The 19902-nt window shown below is 33.3% G+C and overlaps 1 protein-coding gene across 2 annotated transcripts; it reads left to right on the top strand.

The window, feature by feature from the left end:
• The first annotated feature begins 3439 nt into the window (after positions 1 to 3439).
• PTAC2 (plastid transcriptionally active 2) lies at positions 3440 to 6790 on the top strand. 2 transcript variants are annotated; one of them, XM_079039860.1, is made up of 4 exons: positions 3440 to 5492; positions 5554 to 5868; positions 5964 to 6071; positions 6166 to 6790. In XM_079039860.1, the coding sequence occupies exons 1-4, from the start codon at positions 3628 to 3630 to the stop codon at positions 6515 to 6517; spliced, it is 2640 nt and encodes an 879-aa protein (XP_078895986.1). In that variant the 5' UTR covers positions 3440 to 3627; the 3' UTR covers positions 6518 to 6790. The 2 variants fall into 2 exon arrangements, with proteins under 2 accessions (XP_078895986.1, XP_078895985.1); XM_079039859.1 differs by having other exon boundaries at positions 6163 to 6790.
• The last annotated feature ends 13112 nt before the right edge of the window (positions 6791 to 19902 follow it).

Here is a 19902-nt window from a genome sequence, read left to right as displayed (position 1 = left end):
TCGGTTGTCTTTCGGGGGTCAGTTAGACTAAGTGTTGCATTTATATTGGTAGCTCGGGGAGCTAGTGGAGCAGGAGTTCAGAGAGTTGTCGGGCAGCAGCTAGTGGGATCATCAGCAAGTTCAGCCAGTGCAGGTGAGTTTCCCTTTTGTGTGAATGGGTCTACGACCACAATGTCGGCCCATGTAGTTATGAGTAAGAAGACCAGGGGGTTAGCCCTAGGCGCAGTATGCTAGTATGATATTCAGGACGAGGTCCAATGATAGCGGGCGGGTGCCCAAAGAATGGTTCATGTGATAGTTTATACTTGGTGTCTGTGTGATACTTGTATGTGCCTGGTAGGGGAGTGAGTGTGGGCTAGGCCCGTATCTCACTATTAGCAGAGTGTGGATGGTGTTCCACATCTCATTAGAAATAGATCAGGGGCGAGGCCCAAGTTAGGGAAAGGGTGAGTGTGGGCTGGGCCCGTATCTCACATTCAGTAAAAGCATGGACGGGGTTCCATGACTCATCAGTAGCAGGAAAAGGGTGAGGCCCAAGATAGGCGAGGCCTTAGGACAGAATCCGTTAGTATATGTTTAGCTTATGTGTTGTGATATGTTTATGTGCTATTATATGTTAGCGGGCGAGGCCCAGTGACAGGCGAGGCCTAAGTGAGACATATCTGTATCTGAGCGGGGCTCGAAGCCAGGCGGGGCCTGGAGCGGCGGAGCCATTGTAGCGGGCGAGGCCCGAGGTAGGGGCGAGGCCCAGGATAGCGGGCGTGGCCCAGTATGTGCAGTATGTGGTTATGCATGGTATGTGGTAGGTGGGGAACTCACTAAGCTTCGTGCTTACGGTTTTCATTTTTGGTTTCAGGTACTTCCGGTAGCGGAGGGAAGAGCTCGGGGTGATCGCATGGCACACACCATAGATTAGACAGCCTGGGAATGTTTACTCTGATAACGAACATGTGTTTTGGAAATTAATACTCTGATTATGTTTTGGATTGATGACTTTGCTTTAAGTAATGATTTATTAAAAGAAATTTTTAGTTTTGAATTTTGGGACGTTACAAATTAGTAACTTTCGTTACATTATGTGCGTGGTAAACAACAATCGAGTTACAATACTGATCAACTGGAGAATTGGTTGAACTAGATACTGATATTGCCATATTTATACACGTTTTTAGGCAATATTTTATTTAATATTTTGGTTAAATGCAAAGATATATGATACTTATTAGGATTGAATTGAATATTGCAGCCAAAAGGAACACTCTTGAAGAATATGGACCAGAATTGACGAAAGTTGGAACTTTGGAGGATGGAAGCTTAAAAGAAGAAAATTTCACCAGAAAAACCCAAATCACGACGTGACCCTTAACATCACGACGTGGAGTGAGTATTCCAAAAGATAAGTACGCGGGAAGTTAGAATCCTTGCCCAATAAGGATTTGTACCTGATTCACGAGGTAAAACCCCTGTTTACGTCGTGAATCATGTAATTCCTCAAAATTATAAATTATCCTTCACTCTCACGATTTGAGGAGGCTTGAAGGGTTTTTCAGAGAGATTTTTGGAAGAGAATAGTCAGAGAAACCGAATTCAAAGCATTATAGGAAGGGAATTAGATTGAAGATCAAGAGTTTGAAGAACACTTTCATACATTGGTCTGGTACACTTTGATCATGTCAATTTTAATTGAATTTGTGTTTGTGATTTCAGCCATGAGTAGTTGAATCTAGCTGCTTCCGTTTAGCTAGATGAAGCTTTAACTCTACGGTTTAGTTTATTAAATTATGGATTTAATATTTGGTTTTAAACTTGTGTTTGATTATCTTTACCTAACATGTTAATATCTGATACTTGATTGCTTGAATTCAGGTTCTGTGTAGCTTAGTGACCATTAAATTACATGAGCTTGTTTCCTAGTAGTTTAGTAACTATTAAATTGCTAGAGCTAGGATCGACCAAATCTTAGATAAGCGATAAAAGTAATTAATTTAGCTGTGTCGGAGAACATAAATTATGAACATGATTGTGTTTATTTAGATCAATCTTACATAACTTAACTATATCTTATAGTTGATTATGTATTTGCTAGTGTATAACCATGTATAGTTTTATATGAATTAGTGAAAAACATTAGTAAATTTGGACTTGAATTGCTAATAACATAATATTTAACCAACTTTAATAATCCATAATTAGTAGCTAATCATAGAGGAGAAGTAGATTCAAATTAAACGAAAGTGTTTTTAGTAATTGATTGAAATTGTTACTTAAAAGTTTAAGTTTGTCTGAACTTGCAAAATCATATAAAAACCAATTTAACTTTTTCTTGTTTTTAGGTTAATTTTAATTACATTAGATAATTAAATCCATTCTCTGAGTTCAATACCCGACTGTTTGTGCTATATTATTTGCGAGAATGTACACTGCCTTAATTCATAATAGTTAGTTAGATAGTTGGTAAAACTAATAGAGTAAATTACACGAATAGTCTCTATGGTTTGCGGTAATTTGTGCGTTTGGTCCCTAACTTATTTTTTAACTCGGAAGGTCCCTACTGTTTGTTTTTTTACGCATTTTATCCCTAATGTTTGTTTTTTTATGCGTATGGTCCTTGTCTTACCTAAAAAAACTATTATTTAAATATGAAAAAATTGTAGGGTAGGTAAGGTAAGGTGAGGGGGTGGGTTTGGGGGTGTATTTATTTATTATAAATTAAAAATCAAGGCCAAAATAGTCATTTTAGGTAAGACAGGGACCAAACGCGTAACTAAAACAAACAATAGGGACCTTCCGAGTTAAAAAAAGAAGTTAAGGACCAAATACGCAAATTACACTAAACCATAAGGACCATTCATGTAATTTACTCAAACTAATAAGTGTAGTAATATTACGAGCACATCAGATACCAAAATTTCGAAGAAAACGGAAAAAGAAAAACTGAACAAATATCATTTAACTGCAATGAAAATCGGGAGAACTAATTGCCTCTGATATCAAGAGCCAAATGCGAAATTTCATCTACCGGTGAATTCGCTAATGCCGATGCCTCAATTCTATTGCCTTCCATCGTTGTCGCTCCCAAAACACACACAAACGCATGGTGAAAAATTAAAGGTTTAGGATAATTAGGTGGGGATAAAAAAACACACTTGGGTCAAACCTTCAAGCAATTTGTCCAACCCCTCTTCAACCAATCCAATTGCTTCATCTGATTCTCTTTCTTCTCACCAAACTATCAATGACCATCCCTTAGCGAACCCTTAGTGAGCGCCAGAGGGCGGTGTTCTCTTCATGTTAGCGAGCCTAGCGAGAGCCACCATCCACTCCGTTTGGTCTTATGTGCTTAACAAAACATAAGGGGTTTAAGATACGAACTTCAAACTAGAAGGTCCATTAGTGCACTTCCTCCTATTCTTTTAAGCGGCAAATAAAACCTGTTATCCACAACGAAGCCACTGTCAGCGTCTTCTTCTTCATCTTCCTCCTCTACCCTGCTGCAGCTCAAGCTCCATTGCTGCACCTCTGGCTCCCTCTTAAATACACAGAGATACTCCGGAAGCAAGGTCAATTTTCAATTTCTGAGAGTAAAACATATCGTCAACTCATGCGAACTAAAACCCTAACAACAAGATGACACTTTCATACCACTCCATCTCGCCAATTCTCATCCGTAGTGCCAACAAAACCACCATACAGGAATACAATTTCCCCCAATTTAGCACCCGAGGGTTCAAATTTGCCGGGCGCCGGTCAATAGTAATCTGCGAGAGCTCCCTCGCTAAACCACCCAACTCCCGATCCAGAACCAGATCCAAACCCAAACCGAAAGAGCTGGTCTTTGGATACCCTTCAAACAGCGTCGAAAAAGGCAAGTACAGCTATGAAGTTGAAAGCCTACTGAATAAACTCTCCGGCTTACCCCCACGGGGCAGTATAGCTCGTTGCTTGGAGCCGTTCAAGAACAAGCTTAGCCTCAATGACTTTGCTTTGGTTTTCAAAGAGCTTGCACAACGTGGAGACTGGCAAAGATCTTTACGTCTCTTTAAGCAAATGCAGCGGCAGGTCTGGTCTAAGCCGAATGATCATATCTACACGATTGTTATCGGAATTTTGGGTCGTGAAGGTCTTCTTGACAAATGCTACGACGTGTTCGAGGAAATGCCCAGCGAAGGGGTGCCTCGTACCGTGTTTTCATATACCTCGATCATCAATGCCTATGGGCGAAACGGTCAGTATGAAACTTCCCTACAGCTTCTTGATAGAATGAAAAAAGAAGGAATTTCCCCCAATATCTTGACATACAACACTGTGATAAACTCCTGTGCGAGAGGTGGGTATGATTGGGAAGGCTTATTGAGTTTATTCGCTGAAATGCGACATGAAGGGTTACAACCAGATTTAGTTACTTATAACACTCTTCTCGCTACTTGTGCTAATAGAGGTTTAGGCGATGAAGCTGTAATGGTTTTCAGAACCATGAACGAAGGTGGAACAATACCAGATACCACTAGTTACGATTACTTAGTTCAAACTTTTGGCAAATTGGGTAATCTTAAAAAGGTTTCAGACCTTCTTATGGAGATGGAATCAAGAGGGAATTTACCCGAAGCATCTTGCTATAATGTCCTATTGGAAGCATACTCAGATTTGGAACAAACAAAGGATGCACTGGATGTGTTTAGGCAAATGCAGACTGCTGGTTGTATACCTAATGCAATGACTTACACTATTCTATTGAATCTTTTTGGGAAACAAGGAAGATACGATGAAGTTCGTGAGCTTTTTCTTGAAATGAAAGTTAGCAGTATGGGATTAGATGCTGCCACATACAACATTCTCATAGATGTTTTTGGAGAAGGTGGGTATTTCAAAGAAGTGATAACTTTATTCAATGATATGGTAGATGAGAAAATCGACCCGAATATGGAAACATATGAAGGATTAATAGTGTCATGTGGGAAAGGAGGACTTCATGAAGATGCTAAAAGGATTTTACTACACATGAGAGAAACCGGATTAGTCCCAAGTTCAAAAGCTTACACTGGAATCATAGAAGCTTATGGACAAGCTGCATTATATGAAGAAGCTCTTGTCACTTTCAATACAATGAATGAACTCGGTAGGAATCCAACCATTGAAACTTTTAATTCTTTGATTGATGTGTTTTCAAGAGGGGGATTATACAAAGAAAGTGAAGCGATAGTGTCGCGAATGAGTGAAGTTGGTGTTTCGGGTGACACAGATACTTTCAATGGAGTGATTGAAGCATTTAGACAAGGGGGACAATTTGAAGATGCAATCAAAGCTTATGTTGATATGGAAAAAGCAAAGTGTAATCCAGATGAACGTACACTTGAAGCAGTTTTGAGTGTTTACTGCTTTGCAGGTCTTGTAGATGAAAGTGAAGAACAGTTTCAAGAAATTGAGAAAATGGTGGAGTTGCCTAGTGTCATGAGCTACTGCATGATGCTATCAATCTATGCAAAATCTGAAAGGTTAGTTAATAGTTAAAAGTTAATAGTTATCTAAATAATTAAATGAATGATGATTTTTCAGGTGGGATGATGCACATGAGTTGTTGGATGAGATGATAAGATGTGATTCATCAAACATTCATCAAGTGATTGGGAGGATGATTAGGGGAGATTATGATGATGAATCGAATTGGCAAATGGTGGAATATGTTTTTGATAAATTAAACACAGAAGGGCGTGGATTAGGGTTAAGATTCTACAACACACTTCTAGAAGCTCTTTGGTGGTTAGGTCAAAAAGAAAGAGCTACAAGAGTGCTTAAAGAAGCAACAAAAAGAGGTCTTTTCCCTGAAATATTCCGTAAGAGCAAACGTATATGGTCTGTTGATGTACACAGGTATAAATAATATCAAATATTCACATTGCAGAAAATAGCATTACATAATAAACATTTTTATATTTCTTTTTCTTTTTTATTAAAATGGTTCTTAGGTTGTGGCCTGGGGGTGCGTGTACAGCTCTATCACTTTGGTTTAAGAACATGAGAGAGATGTTAAAGGAAAAAGAGGATCTTCCTCATTTAGCTTCAGTGGTTGTAGTGTAAGTTTTTAAACATATAAATCTGGAGTTTATTATTTTATGCAGGTTTTGTTGTCATTACAATAATCTTTGTTTATATATTTTTGTGAAGCAGAAGAGGACAGATGGAGAAGAGTTCCATAACAAGAGATTTTCCAGTTGCAAAAATGGTGTATTCGATTTTGAAAGACAGTGTATCATCATCTTTCTGTTTACCTGGATGGAACAAGGGTAGAATCGTGTGTCAAAAACCTCAACTTAAAAAGATTCTAGTTGATATGGGAAAAGGGTCTGAGAATGAGATTATGAATTTGAGTAATGCCCCTATTCCTGTTGTGGATTCAAGAACAAACAAGGGTAAGGTCAGAAAAGGTGGGATGAATAATGGTGAAGTAAAGATTGGTTTAAATGGTGGGAGTGGGGCCCACATCGATACAAGAACAGAGGTGGCAACAGGCTCCTTTTAGAATTTTGAAAAACCCAATTTTGTTCTGTTCACTAATAATAATCTCTTAGTTATGGGAAATGAGATGTTAGTATTTTTGTTCATGTGTATCATTCTAGATTTGATTTTGTGGCTTTTGTTATGATAGGAGCCAAATATAGCACTTGAAATTGCTTTGTATTTTGATGACATTGATATAATTGGGTAGGTTTTTAAAAAGTACAATGTTGTAATAGGAAGACATGAAAGTAGGATGCTATAATAAACAAATCAGTGAAGGTACGTTGTTATTAAATGCCATTAACTCTTTTAAAAGTTAGATACATTTGGGATCTTAAATGGTACATATGATGCAAAAAATAGGTCAATAATTCCATTTATTTAAGTATTAGATTAGATTATCATATTGTTATTTCCTTTTACTAAAAGAATGAGCTCGAGGAATTTTTTTTAATCAAGACATTTTACTTTGAAAAATGTGTTTGTTATAGAATTTGAAATTGTGAAAACTTTGTGAGTGTGGTGTATGGATGTGTTGGTTTGGCACTATGTGATGTTGTGTATGTTTTGTGTTGGAAGGGTGCCTTGGACTCTATCTAGTCTCATTCTTCACCCAAAATGCATGCGATCATCATTAATCATTGGATTTCTAACTTTAAATGTCAAATAAAGAGCAATTGATTTTTGAGTTGTATCAGTCGATAATGTTTAAACAAAAGCCAATAATATAATAACATATGATAGGTATTATATTTATGAAGAGTTTGTCAAAATATTCCATTATTATTATTAAGGGATAATGACTTAGAAGGGTAATATATTTTTTGATTTTTACATATTTGGTAACTGAGTTTTTTTTTTCTTCCATATTTACCCCCTTCAACTTGTTAAACTGTACACATTTAGTTCTTATGACCGGATACTCTAGGATAGCCGATAAACATGACTTAATAGGTAATATATTTCTTACTTTGTATATATTTAGTCATTAATATTTTTGTATATATTTAGTCCTTAATAATTTTTTTTTGTTGCAAAATAAATCATTTTTTGTTTTTGTACTCATTCAGTACTTATGAATAATTTCTTTAAGTTTTTATCACAACATCTTACATGAGACAATCATTAATGAGGTGTTTGAGGTTTTTGATGCTTATGTCCATCGCGATCTTAACTACTTGGTTGCTTAGATCATGTGTTATGAACGTCATAACTTCTTTATACGATCTCGGATTTTAATGATCTTTATGTTCATGCTTTCGTATTTTAGTCTACTACTACAAGTTTCGTTTATATTACTTCCATTAAAAAACAATATATTTTTACTTACGATCTTTATATCCATAAATTTTTTATGAATGCATGTATGATTTTTTTTTAAATAAATTGTAAGCAAACATATATTATATTTTAATGGGAGTAATCTTAACGAAACTTATAGTAGAGTCAGAAAACGAACACGTGAATATAAAGATCGTTAAAATCTGATATCGTATGAAAATGTTATGACGTTCAGAACATATGACCTAAGCCAAACCACACAACCTACGCAACCAAGAAGTCGAGATCGCAATAGACATAAGCATCAATAGCCTAAAGAAATCATTCATAAGTATGAATACCAAAATAAAAAAGACTTATTTTGAAACAAAAAAATATTAAGGACTAAATGTGTACAAAAATAATAAGGACTAAATGTGTACAAAATGAGAAATATATTACCCTATTAAGTCATTTTTCTTGGCTAACTTGGACTAACCGGTCATAAGAACTGAATGTGTACGGTTTAACAAGTTGAAGGGGGGTAAATATGAACGAAAAAAAACTTAATGACCAAATGTGTACAAAGCAAAAAATATATTACCTTTTTAAGTCATGATCCCTGTTATTAACAAAGAATATCATCGGTAAGGGTCCAACATGAAGAAAAAAAACATCTTTGGTGCTCGACTCCTTTAAGTAGTTAACAGATCAAATGTCATTAAAACACGATCATAATAAATCACCAAAAATCACTATATTGATTTTATGTCTATTAAAATCATATATATATATATATATATATATATATATATATATATATATATATATATATATATATATATATATATATATATTGTAACATCCCAAAAATACAGGCCAAAAATTTCATTTTTAATTACGTCATTTTAAAACCAATAGTGTAATAAAACATCTGTAATATTATGTCATGTCAAAACCAAAGTAGAAATAATCAAACATGTTATCATAAAACAATATCAGAGTGTAATCTCAAAGATCTCATGTGCGGAAAACCATAGTGTGATGCGCTGCGATCAAGCCGGCTCCTTTCCTTTAAACACGAAGTACCTGAAACCAAAACTGAAAACCGTAAGCACGAAGCTTAGTGAGTTCCTCCATCATACCACATACCATACAATCACATATCATACATACTGCCGGGAAATTCTGGGGTGCCCGACCTACTCGATACGACCATTCTGGGGTGCCGACCTACCCGTGTCAAGCTGTTCTGGGGTGCTGACTACCCATGTCAAGCCATTATGGGGTGCTGACTACCCATCGGTCCTAACAACCGATCCTCGGGGACTATTTCACCCCTTACTGCTATTATCACATATATCATAACATAACATATTATCAGACGTATCTGGGGTGTCCGATCTACCCTTCGGTCCTAACGACCGAACTTGGGGACTATCCCCCTCCTACTACCACTATCACATATAATATATCATGCCAGCATATAAACATATCATCACATACTGTCAGACATATCTGGGGTGTCTGACCTACCCTTCGATCCTAATAACCAAACTCTACTACTATCACATATACATATCATGCCAGCATATAACATATCAGGTAGTAGCAAACCTAGATGATATCACAAAGACAATCATCTAACATACAACTCCTACTGGTGGGCCGGCATTGTGGCCGTAGACCCACCGCTACTGGAAGGTAACTCACCTCACACTGCTGAAGTCCCGTAGACATAGTCTCACACTGCTGAAGTCCCGCAGACTCAACCCCAGCTGCTGGATGACAGATTCCCGATCTGTCAATATCAAAACATCACCCAATTAATAATTGGATCCCACTACATAACCATAAACACTTACTTTGGATAATTACATTACCCCAAGCTTGGCTTATTCAAGCCCAAGGCCCAACCCGTAGGCCCAAAGTCAACTAGGAAATCAAAGCCCAACACATGGCCTAATTTTCCAAATTGGGCCTAGGCCTAAACATGGTCTCATTCTAAGGCCCAACACCATATAATCATTAAGGCCCAAACTATGGTCCATATAAGGCCTAATTTTCCAAATTGGGCCCAAGCCCCTTACATGGGCCTTACCCCAGGCCCATTAAATTATTCTAGTTCATTGGCTTGACTTTGGATGGCCCATTAGTTACCCAATCCTCAAGGCCCAAAAGAAAGGCCCAACAATAAACCCAAGTGAAATTAGGGTTTCACATAAAATGATGATTAGGTTAAGTTTCCTACTTAACCCATTAAGGACTTAATCCATTAAGTCCATTATCACTTAGATTAATCTTTGCCAAAGTTTATTATTTAATATCTCAAGTTATTAAATAATTCTTGTGTGTGTGTCCCGATTAATTCTTAAAGTTAGGGTTTCATTGGCATTAGGGCTTTCCAAACCCTAATTAGGGTTTCCAACCCAATACTAGCCCATTTATTAATTTGTTGGGCTTTTAGATCAATTAGGGCTTTATTGGGCCCATTAGAGTCCATTAAGCTTCATTGGGCCCATTAGAGCTCCTTTGAGTCCATTAGGGTTTTAGTCCCTTGACCAAACATCCAAACCAAAACACAACATCAACGAGGCACACCGCCACCCGACACGGCGACCGATGGCGGCAGCCACCACCTCACGGTGGTGGTTTCGAATTTCTTTTCATTAATTTTCTTTTCGGTTACATTTTACAATGCTAATCTCTAAAATAACACACACACACCACTAGTCTAAACTCACACACACAACCACCGATGGTGGCCGGCGGTAGCGAGTGGCGGCAGTCACCACCCTATGGTGGTGGTGATGCCTTTTCGAGCCAACTAAACACCCACACAACACCTTCTTGACAGAAATGCACCCACACATGCTAGGAGCAGAATCACACACCCACAAATGCACCGACAACCACCTCCCATGGTGGCTGGTGGCGGCGGAAAAAGACCCAGACGGCAGTCACGGCTGTGTAGCGGCAGAAGGTAGCGACGGCAACAAGATAATGACCACACAAACGCCGGAGCAACAACGAAAGTCTTCAAGTCGCCGGCCCCCGGCTTCGTTGTCGGTTGGGAATGACGGTGGCGATAGGGCAGCGGAGGACATGCCAGCAGGGGCGTAACACCGAGGGATGGAGAGAGATGTCGTGGCCGAGGACATCAACAATAACGACATCAACAACACTCGTCGGAGTTGCCTGATCGGAACCACAAGAAGCAACGACGGCCTAAAAAGGAGAAGGAGAAGGAGGCTGATGGATGCTCGGTGTTCGCTTGGCGGCTTGGAGCACACGGCGCCCAAATATTCAGGTGCTCCTCCGACGATCTAGCGACGCTGCAAGTTGAAGGAGGGTGAGAGCGGCGACCGGAGTTGGTCAAAGCGAGGGTGGCGGCCGGAGTTGGTCAAAGAGAGGGTGGCGGCTGATAAGGCCACTAGGGTTAGGGTTCTAGAATGGGTGACGGGTTTATATACCCGGTCCCCTCAGCTACTTTCCATAATACCACCTTTAGTCCCTCCTTTCCCTTTTCTTTCAAAACAAGGCCAATATTTACCATTTAAACCCTGAATCCATAAATTTCTTTCATAATAGGTCCGAATTTACTAAACAGCCCCTAACTTCTAAAATCTTTACAAAACTAATCCAAAATTTACAAAAGCACACCTTGTTTGCCAATTTCTTTTCATTTAAGGTCCAATGCTCAAACTTCAGCCACGTTAACATTTTTAGTCCCTGTCTTCATAGATATTAACGAATCTAATATGAAACTTTATACTTTAACCCCCCCCCCCCCCCCCCCCCCCCGACTTCTAAAAATGTGGCAATTACTCATCGAACCCAACACCCCACACACACATATATATATGTATATATATATATATATATATATTTATTTATTTATTTATTTTAGGCTACCATTCGTCCGTTAATTTATTTATTTAACTAATAAATAAACGAGTGTTACATATATATATATATATATATTTAACTAATAAATATATATATATATATATATATATATATATATATATATATATATATTTTAGGCTACCATTTGTCCAGTTTCGTTGATGTCAATTGAGAAAAAATAAAAGGTTGAGAATGGGGGAATCATTCTTACCCAATCATTTTTATATATGTAAAACACATTTAGATTAAGTCATTAAGGATACGTTATTCTTCTGAATTGTTCATCTGTTATTCATCAACACCATATGTTATTCATTCATCTGGACCGTTCCTATGTTCTTCATCAACATCATTTGTTCTTCATAAAAAAACATCAGGGTCACCTCTTCATCGTAAAAAAACATCGACACTTCATAAAAACATCAATTATTCATCAAAAATCTTTGTTATTTCATCAAAATATTGTGATTCATCATCAAAAACATTTATTCGTACTATTAGGTGTAAGTCGTGATTTAATCTTGTCCAGTTTCGTTGATGTCAAGCAAAATCGCTAAACATAATCCATATTTATCGATGTCACATCATTTAGCGATCATCAGTCATCGAAACTTCATCAATCGAACCTTCACCAATATCAAACAACATATAGCAATCGAAAGTGCATCAAAATAACCATATATTTGAAGAATTTTTTAAAAATCGTTTTTCAGGCTTGAAAAACTTTGTTTTTCATACATTTTTTCAAAAATTTTGATCTAAACCTATTGATCGATTTTGATAGGATTTAATTTGTGTTGTATTTATTAGCTTCAATTGTGAATTTTTTACCATGATTATATAAGTTAATTTATTTGCACGCCAACTGTTTGATAAAATGCATAAACTAAATATATCACGTAATATTGACAAGTTAATATGTCTTTACACGATAATCAATGTATGTCTTTTAAAAACACAAAGCAACTATGTAATTCATATGTGAATAACATATAAAAATTATTTTCACATGCGAATACATGTAATATTCATAAATGATAATGTATTTTTTTGAAAAAAAACGTCGTTTTAAGGTCCTAAGCAAGATTGTAATTCATATGTGAATAACATATAATAATTATATCCATATGTGAATGTATGTAATATTCACAAATGAATATATATATATATATATATATATATATATATATATATATATATATATATATATATATATATATATTTCAAAAATGAATAAAATTATCAATAAAACCGAGAACTACAAAATATATGAAATTAAAGATAAAAAAAAAGTATTTGATAAGAATATATATTTATTCACATACGACTAATCTTTTAGGTTAATAAAATAATAATATAAGCATATTTTTTTTATTAATGTTATATTCATTTGTGAATAAATGATAACTTTTTTTTCGAAAAATTATAAAAATAGAAAAACGTCATTTTGAGGCCCTAAATAGTCCCAAATTGCCGAAAAACACCGTACATCACTGCGAAGCGGTGAGTTTTGTAAATCGCACCACTGTACATCAAATATGCGAATTTCATCCAATTCCGAGACTAAACTTCATTGTGGCAATTTTTTTGATGACGTCACTAAATTTACGTTCCTACTAGTGATGACATCATCATGACATGTTATTTATTCATATATGAATAAAGTTTAGAAATCATTACGACATATTTACTAATGATGTTACTAACTTCAATCTCACTAATAAAAAAAATATATAATCAGTTATTTTTATTTATGTGAATAAACTATACATGTTGATTTATTTATTTTGTGCATACAACCTTTATATATATATATATATATATATATATATATATATATATATATATATATATATATATATAATACATTATAAGAATTGGTTTGTGAATAGTTCTTTTTGTATATTGTAACAATATTATTTTACATGTAAATTCAACATTATACCAAGACAAATAACATTGTATTGGTTAATAAATATCATTCGCATTTGAATTTAACACGATCAAAATGAAGAATATATTAAATTGTATAACATTTACACATGAATATAAAAATATATTGTCTTCGTCAATGATATCTTCTCAATTACGTTAACCAATTGTCAACCACTGCGATATGAACCAACCATTGATTGAAATGTTATTCATTTATTGAGTTATAACCATACCTGAAAAAAAATGTGAATACACATCAAAAATGTTAAAAATATATTGTTAGTTTATAATAATAGCGATTTACACAATATATTCATATATGAATATTATATAGTATATACACTTGTGAATATGATACAATATATTCATATTTAAATATTAGACGATGCATTCATTTGTGAATATTAGATAGTATATTCAGTTGTGAATATTAGATGATATATTCACTTATGAATATTAGATGGTATCTTCATATGTGAATATTACGTAATATTACATGATATATCACATGTGAATATTATATAGTATATTTATTTGTAAATAATAGATGATATATTCACTTATGAATATTAGATGCTATATTTATATGTGAATATTACACAATATATTTACATATGAATACTTCAAGGTGTATTCACAAATATATATATATATATATATATATATATATATATATATATATAATTTATATATGTTATTCACCTATAAATAACAAACAGACTTGCATATTTGTTTTGTATTTTAATAATCATATAATGATTCAGGGGCGAAAACATATTCATATGTGAATATAACGTGGTAAATTTAGTTTATGTATTTCATCAAACAGTTGGAGTGTATACAAGTTAGCTTTTTTAAAAAGCATGATACTTTGACTATTTAAAACTTACAAAATAATAGATTGATAGAGAATTATATGAAATTTTTCTAAAAAAATGATTTGATGTTTTTCTAACCTTAATTTCAAAGTTTCGTTTGATGATCAATGTTGAATGAATGAGATATGAAGTGAAACTGTTGTTGATTATCGATGATGTTGATCTAATGATGTTGGTAGTAGAATTAATCGTAGATGTTGAAGATATGTTCGTATTTAAGCAGAATTGAAGGTTGGATTGAAAGAACCAAAAACAAGTTTTTGTTGTCTACTGTTGAATGGTGTTTATAAATATGTTATTGACGAAGTTCGATGATTGATTAACACTAGATGATGTTGATCGGTGATATAATTGAAGAAATATGAATGATTGTTGAAGGTTGGAGAAAAAATTTGAATGATGAACGATCGATTAGTTATGAATTTAAACTGTTATCTAATTATCTACAGTTATGTCTCTCTCTCTCTCTCTCTCTCTCTCTATATATATATATATATATATATATATATATATATATATATATATATATATATATTATGTGTTTGTTTGGTATGATGAAATATAAACAACAATGAAAAAAATAAACGACTTAATGGAATGAATAAAATAGGAACATATCATTACATTTTATGGTTATGTTTTGTTAAGTTCAAGGAATAAAAGGAGTTATTCAAAGTTTCAAAAATATTTTTTTATTAGTAAACAGAAAAATAACTAGAGTGGAATAGTTAAATAACTAAATATTATTTTATAATATTAAACTATAATTAAATAAAATTATATCGTTAAATAAATTGCATATAAGGATTTATTTCGTTCAAAATATGTTTTGTAAATAGATAAAAAGGATTGTATATGATATAAACGAATTATAAATAAAAAATTAGTTACTATGAAATTTTGAGGTGTAATTATATTTTAAAATATTTATTTTTATTTTTATTTTTAAATAAAGAAATCTTTAATTGAGTTTTGAAATAAAAAAAAACAAATATTATTGAAAATTATATAAATAAAAACAATTTATAAGATTACATTTTGGTCCTTATGGAGTTATGGTTGTCTAATCCATTGGTCTTATGTGATTTAAGGTAGTAGAATGACCAAAATGTCATTGTTTTTGTCTTTTTCCAATTTTATGTATTTTCCTTATTATTTTATCATTTTTAGAATTTGAGGGGATCTTGTATTCTTGTGTTAATTAGGGGTGTTCAAAACCAGATATCCGAAAATTTGGATAGTTGATTTTTGATATCCGAATCCGTATCCGAAATTTCGGATATCAGAAATTTCGGATACGGATTCAGATATTAAACCGGATATCCGAATTTCATTAATTTTAAACCGCATCCGAACATCCGATTCGTAAAATCACCGCAACTCTTAAAATTAATAATAGCAACTATGTTAAATCTTGCGACATAGATGGATATCGATAGCAACAAATAAATATATGTAGCATTTACTAAATAGTTTTTTTATTATAAGCCAACGAACCTGAATTATAACAAACAAATATATAACGATTGTAAAATGAAAGGTTTGCAATAAAAGTTTGGAAAGAATGGTCACGAAGAAGTTGAAAATGGTGGGGAACATTAGTCCATTAAGCATGTCAATGTTTCTAATTTCTCATTTTAAAATATTAAAAAATAAAGAAAAATTATTTTTTTCGGATATCGGATATCCGAAATATCCGAAACTTTATAAATTCACTATCCGTATCCGAATCCGAAAAACCGGATATCCGAAATTCGGATATCCGAAAATCCGGATATCCGAAATTTCGGATCGGATTTTCGGATCGGATATTTCGGATGCGGATATTTTTGAACACCCATAGTTTTAATAAGAACACTAAAATATTTGCAGCGACATTATATTATACTAACCTTATCCGCTCTAACATACGGAACTCTTTCTATTTCTCTGTCGGTACTCCGACGGCCTAACCGTCATCTTCGTTGACAGTGTCGCCTACTTCGTTGTTTGTTTCCATTATTTTCTCCTTTCTCCTTCACCCCCTCTCCAACCGCCTCATAGATCTAGCAGCTTCTACACCACCATCACCCTCTCCAAATGCTTCACAAAACCGACATATCTCACAACAACAAAAACTTTCTCTCCCTCCTCTCTTTTACCTACAATCCGGTCATAGATCTATCTCTAACACTCTCCTCCATCACAAAATTTATTGACGACCGTGGTGGAATCGGTGGCAGAGACTCGTCGACTGTCGGGTTTTGTCAAAATTTTAAGGTTTTGTGGTGGTGTGATTGCATAAGGTGGTAGTGTTAGTGCTAATAATGGTAGAAGTGTACATGCGTTATTGGTGGTTTATTCTAATTTAATTTTTAATAATAATCTAAAAAACAAAAAAATAATTAGATAATTAAAACACGAGCATTTTAGTTATTTCATTATTTCATAGGCACTTACCAAAAATATCTTGACAGTAACGAGAATAGAGACCAAAAGTGTAATATCCATTGTAAATAATATTTTCAAACTACAATAAAAGGCAATATCAAAATTTCGAAACCTCACCAAAAGTATAATTTACTCAATTTAGAATTATAATAAATATCATTAGATTTCTAAATGAAAGAAAAAAAAAGCCTGTCCCATGCTCCAAATTGTGAAAGTAGTCCATAAAAAAGAATCACATTTAATAGAATACTCCATTCCATTTATTAGTGACAACAAAATATGAATTTTCTTTTTGGTAAATTTCTTTTTTTATTACTTCTACATATAATGTATCTATTTTAGAGCTAACAAAAATCGATCAAACCTACTAATCCAATCTGAACCTAACCCAAAATTAACAGGTCAGGTTGAGATTTTCAACCTATTTAGGATATATGAGTCAACCCACCTAACATATTTAATTAAATCTCAACCTGTTTAGGATATATGAGTCAACCCACCTAACATATTTAATTAAATAGGTTGGGTTGGATAAATGTTGTCAACCCGTTTTCAACCACCAACCCATTAATTTTAATATATATTTAATTTAATAATTATTTAAATATTACAATGTATAATCTAGTATTAATTTATAAATTACAATATTGTTTTATTTTTTATGTTTTAAAAAAATACAATCATAATTCCTATCTTTTTTCTTCATGCCGACAACACTAGTCATTCTTCAAAATCATTTTGAAATTACACATCTTTAATGTTACTTGAATAATTTTTTTGTATTAGTAAATCGGGATCGTGCTTTTATTATATTTTGAAAGTTTATTTAAGTTTTGAGCTAATTTAAGTGGGGTAATATTTAGTTTAGTTTATTTATTTATTTTAAATAGGTTAACCAAAGTTTAACCAATTTATTTAATATGTGGGTTGAGAATTACATAAATAGGTCAACCCGGTGATAATATATTTATCTTAAAGATTGGGTTGGATATTCATTTAAATAAAAAGATTGGATAAATGAGTTGAACCAAAACCCAACCTAGATCAATCAGTAACAGCTCTATCTGTGATTCTATGTGTACACGAAGGCCATAGAATAATATTTTAGAACATGGTTTTGTTGAAAAAAAGGCCGAATGAAGGTGCGGTTGCGAATACTTTGAGTTGCGTCAACATCTAATCTGTGAACCAAATATGCGACAATGCCAAATGGACGGTAGACATCATTCTTTTTATTTTTAATATTTTATTTGCAGTGAGCTCCAATATATATATATATATATATATATATATATATATATATATATATATATATATATATATATATATATATATATATATATATAGAGTTAGGTTCAAATGTTTTCACTATCTATTGTGTGCATGTATGATTAATTCTGGACCAATCATTTTAGTTATTTTAAGAAACTAATTAATGCATATTAAATGCTGAAGATATAATTGATATTCATTATATCTTCAACATGTAATATGCATTAATTACTTTCTTAAAATAACTAAAATGATTGGTCCAGAATCAATCATACATATACACAATAGATAGTGAAAACAAAATAACCTAACCCTATATATATATATATATATATATATATATATATATATATATATATATATATATATATATATATAGAGAGAGAGAGAGAGAGAGATAGGTTTAAATGTTTTTGACAACTATTGTGTGACTGTGTGCACCAATAAGAATTCAGAAAATAATTAATTATTAAATAAATCATTTAAGGGTATTATAGTAATCTTGACATGTTTAAATATGGTAGATAATTAATATGTTCTTTATTATTCCTTTAAATATGGGATGTAGTCAAAATCTGTTGAAAAAACCCCTAGCCGATCACGTATACAACGATTTATCCTCCCTCTCGTTTTCCCAGCATTAGTCCCTGCTATTCAACGGAGTTTCGGAGGTTTTGGGCTACTGTAGAAGGGGAGATGTGTTAGAGGTTTGATCAGAGGGCAGGAGGGGTTCCGATGGGGCAAAGAAATCAACGATGAAGTCGAATCTTCATAGGCCTTGATCGATGGGAACAGAAGAGAAAGAAAGCGAGGGGAGGAGGTATCGATCTCCGATGAGTGACTAGACCGAAGAACAAAAGGAGAAGCAATGGGGTGGGGCTGTTGCTCCGATCGAAGCAGGTCAGGAGGTGGAGAGGATGTGGTGGTGGTCGCTGATTCTTCTTCTCCAGTGAAATCTAGGTATTTTTTTCATTCATGTCTTCCGATTATGTTTTTGGTTAATTATTTATATGTCAATTAGTTTATTTGTCAAGACAGGAAAAATAAAAAAAAAACATTGCAAGATAGGATAAGTAAAATAACATGCTGTTAGAATATATTTGATTTGAAGATTACATTCTGTTAGAGTAAATTACAATTTTTTTTTAATGTTTACTACATTCTATCAAAATTTATACTTTGAAGATTACATTCTTTTAGATTAAGTTACAATTTTTTTAATGTTTGCTATATTCTGCCAAAATTTAAAATGGCATATATATATATATTCTGTCAGAATAATGGTAGTGCAGTAATGGTAATTGCACTTTAGAGTTAATGATTCTTTTAGAATTTGTGTTTGCCTTTTTTGTAATAGATTTGCTATGATATTTTTCCACAGAATGAACATGTTCAGTAAAGTCATTCTTAAAGAATACGATATTTTTTTTAACCATTCTTAATTTTTGTTGCATTTTTTATAGGAATTGATTGAAGAATGGTTTGAAGACATGATAGGAAATGCTTGAAGAATGAATCAAAGATTGATCACACTCACATTTTAAGAATCTAGTTATGTTTTAAAGAATTACACTTGTTATTCTTTCAGAATTTTGTTATTATTCAAGAATGCTCTTTGTATCACAATCATACAATATAATTATTTGATATATTATTAGTGCACGAAGACATGTATTCTTTATAAAATGTTAGTGTTGATAATATGTTCTATAATTCTTTAAGC

Source organism: Lactuca serriola, chromosome 4, assembly GCF_051521515.1.
Source record: "Lactuca serriola cultivar US96UC23 chromosome 4, Lser_US96UC23_V15, whole genome shotgun sequence".
NCBI lineage: Eukaryota > Viridiplantae > Streptophyta > Magnoliopsida > Asterales > Asteraceae > Lactuca > Lactuca serriola.
This window is presented reverse-complemented; position numbering and strand designations above follow the sequence as displayed.

Coding starts and splice junctions, on each gene's coding strand:
- PTAC2 (XM_079039859.1), top strand. CDS start 3,628: ATGACACTTTCATACCACTCCATCTCGCCAATTCTCATCCGTAGTGCC. Junction 5,869..5,963: donor TGGTCTGTTGATGTACACAG/GTATAAATAATA, acceptor AATGGTTCTTAG/GTTGTGGCCTGGGGGTGCGT. Junction 6,072..6,162: donor TTAGCTTCAGTGGTTGTAGT/GTAAGTTTTTAA, acceptor ATTTTTGTGAAG/CAGAAGAGGACAGATGGAGA.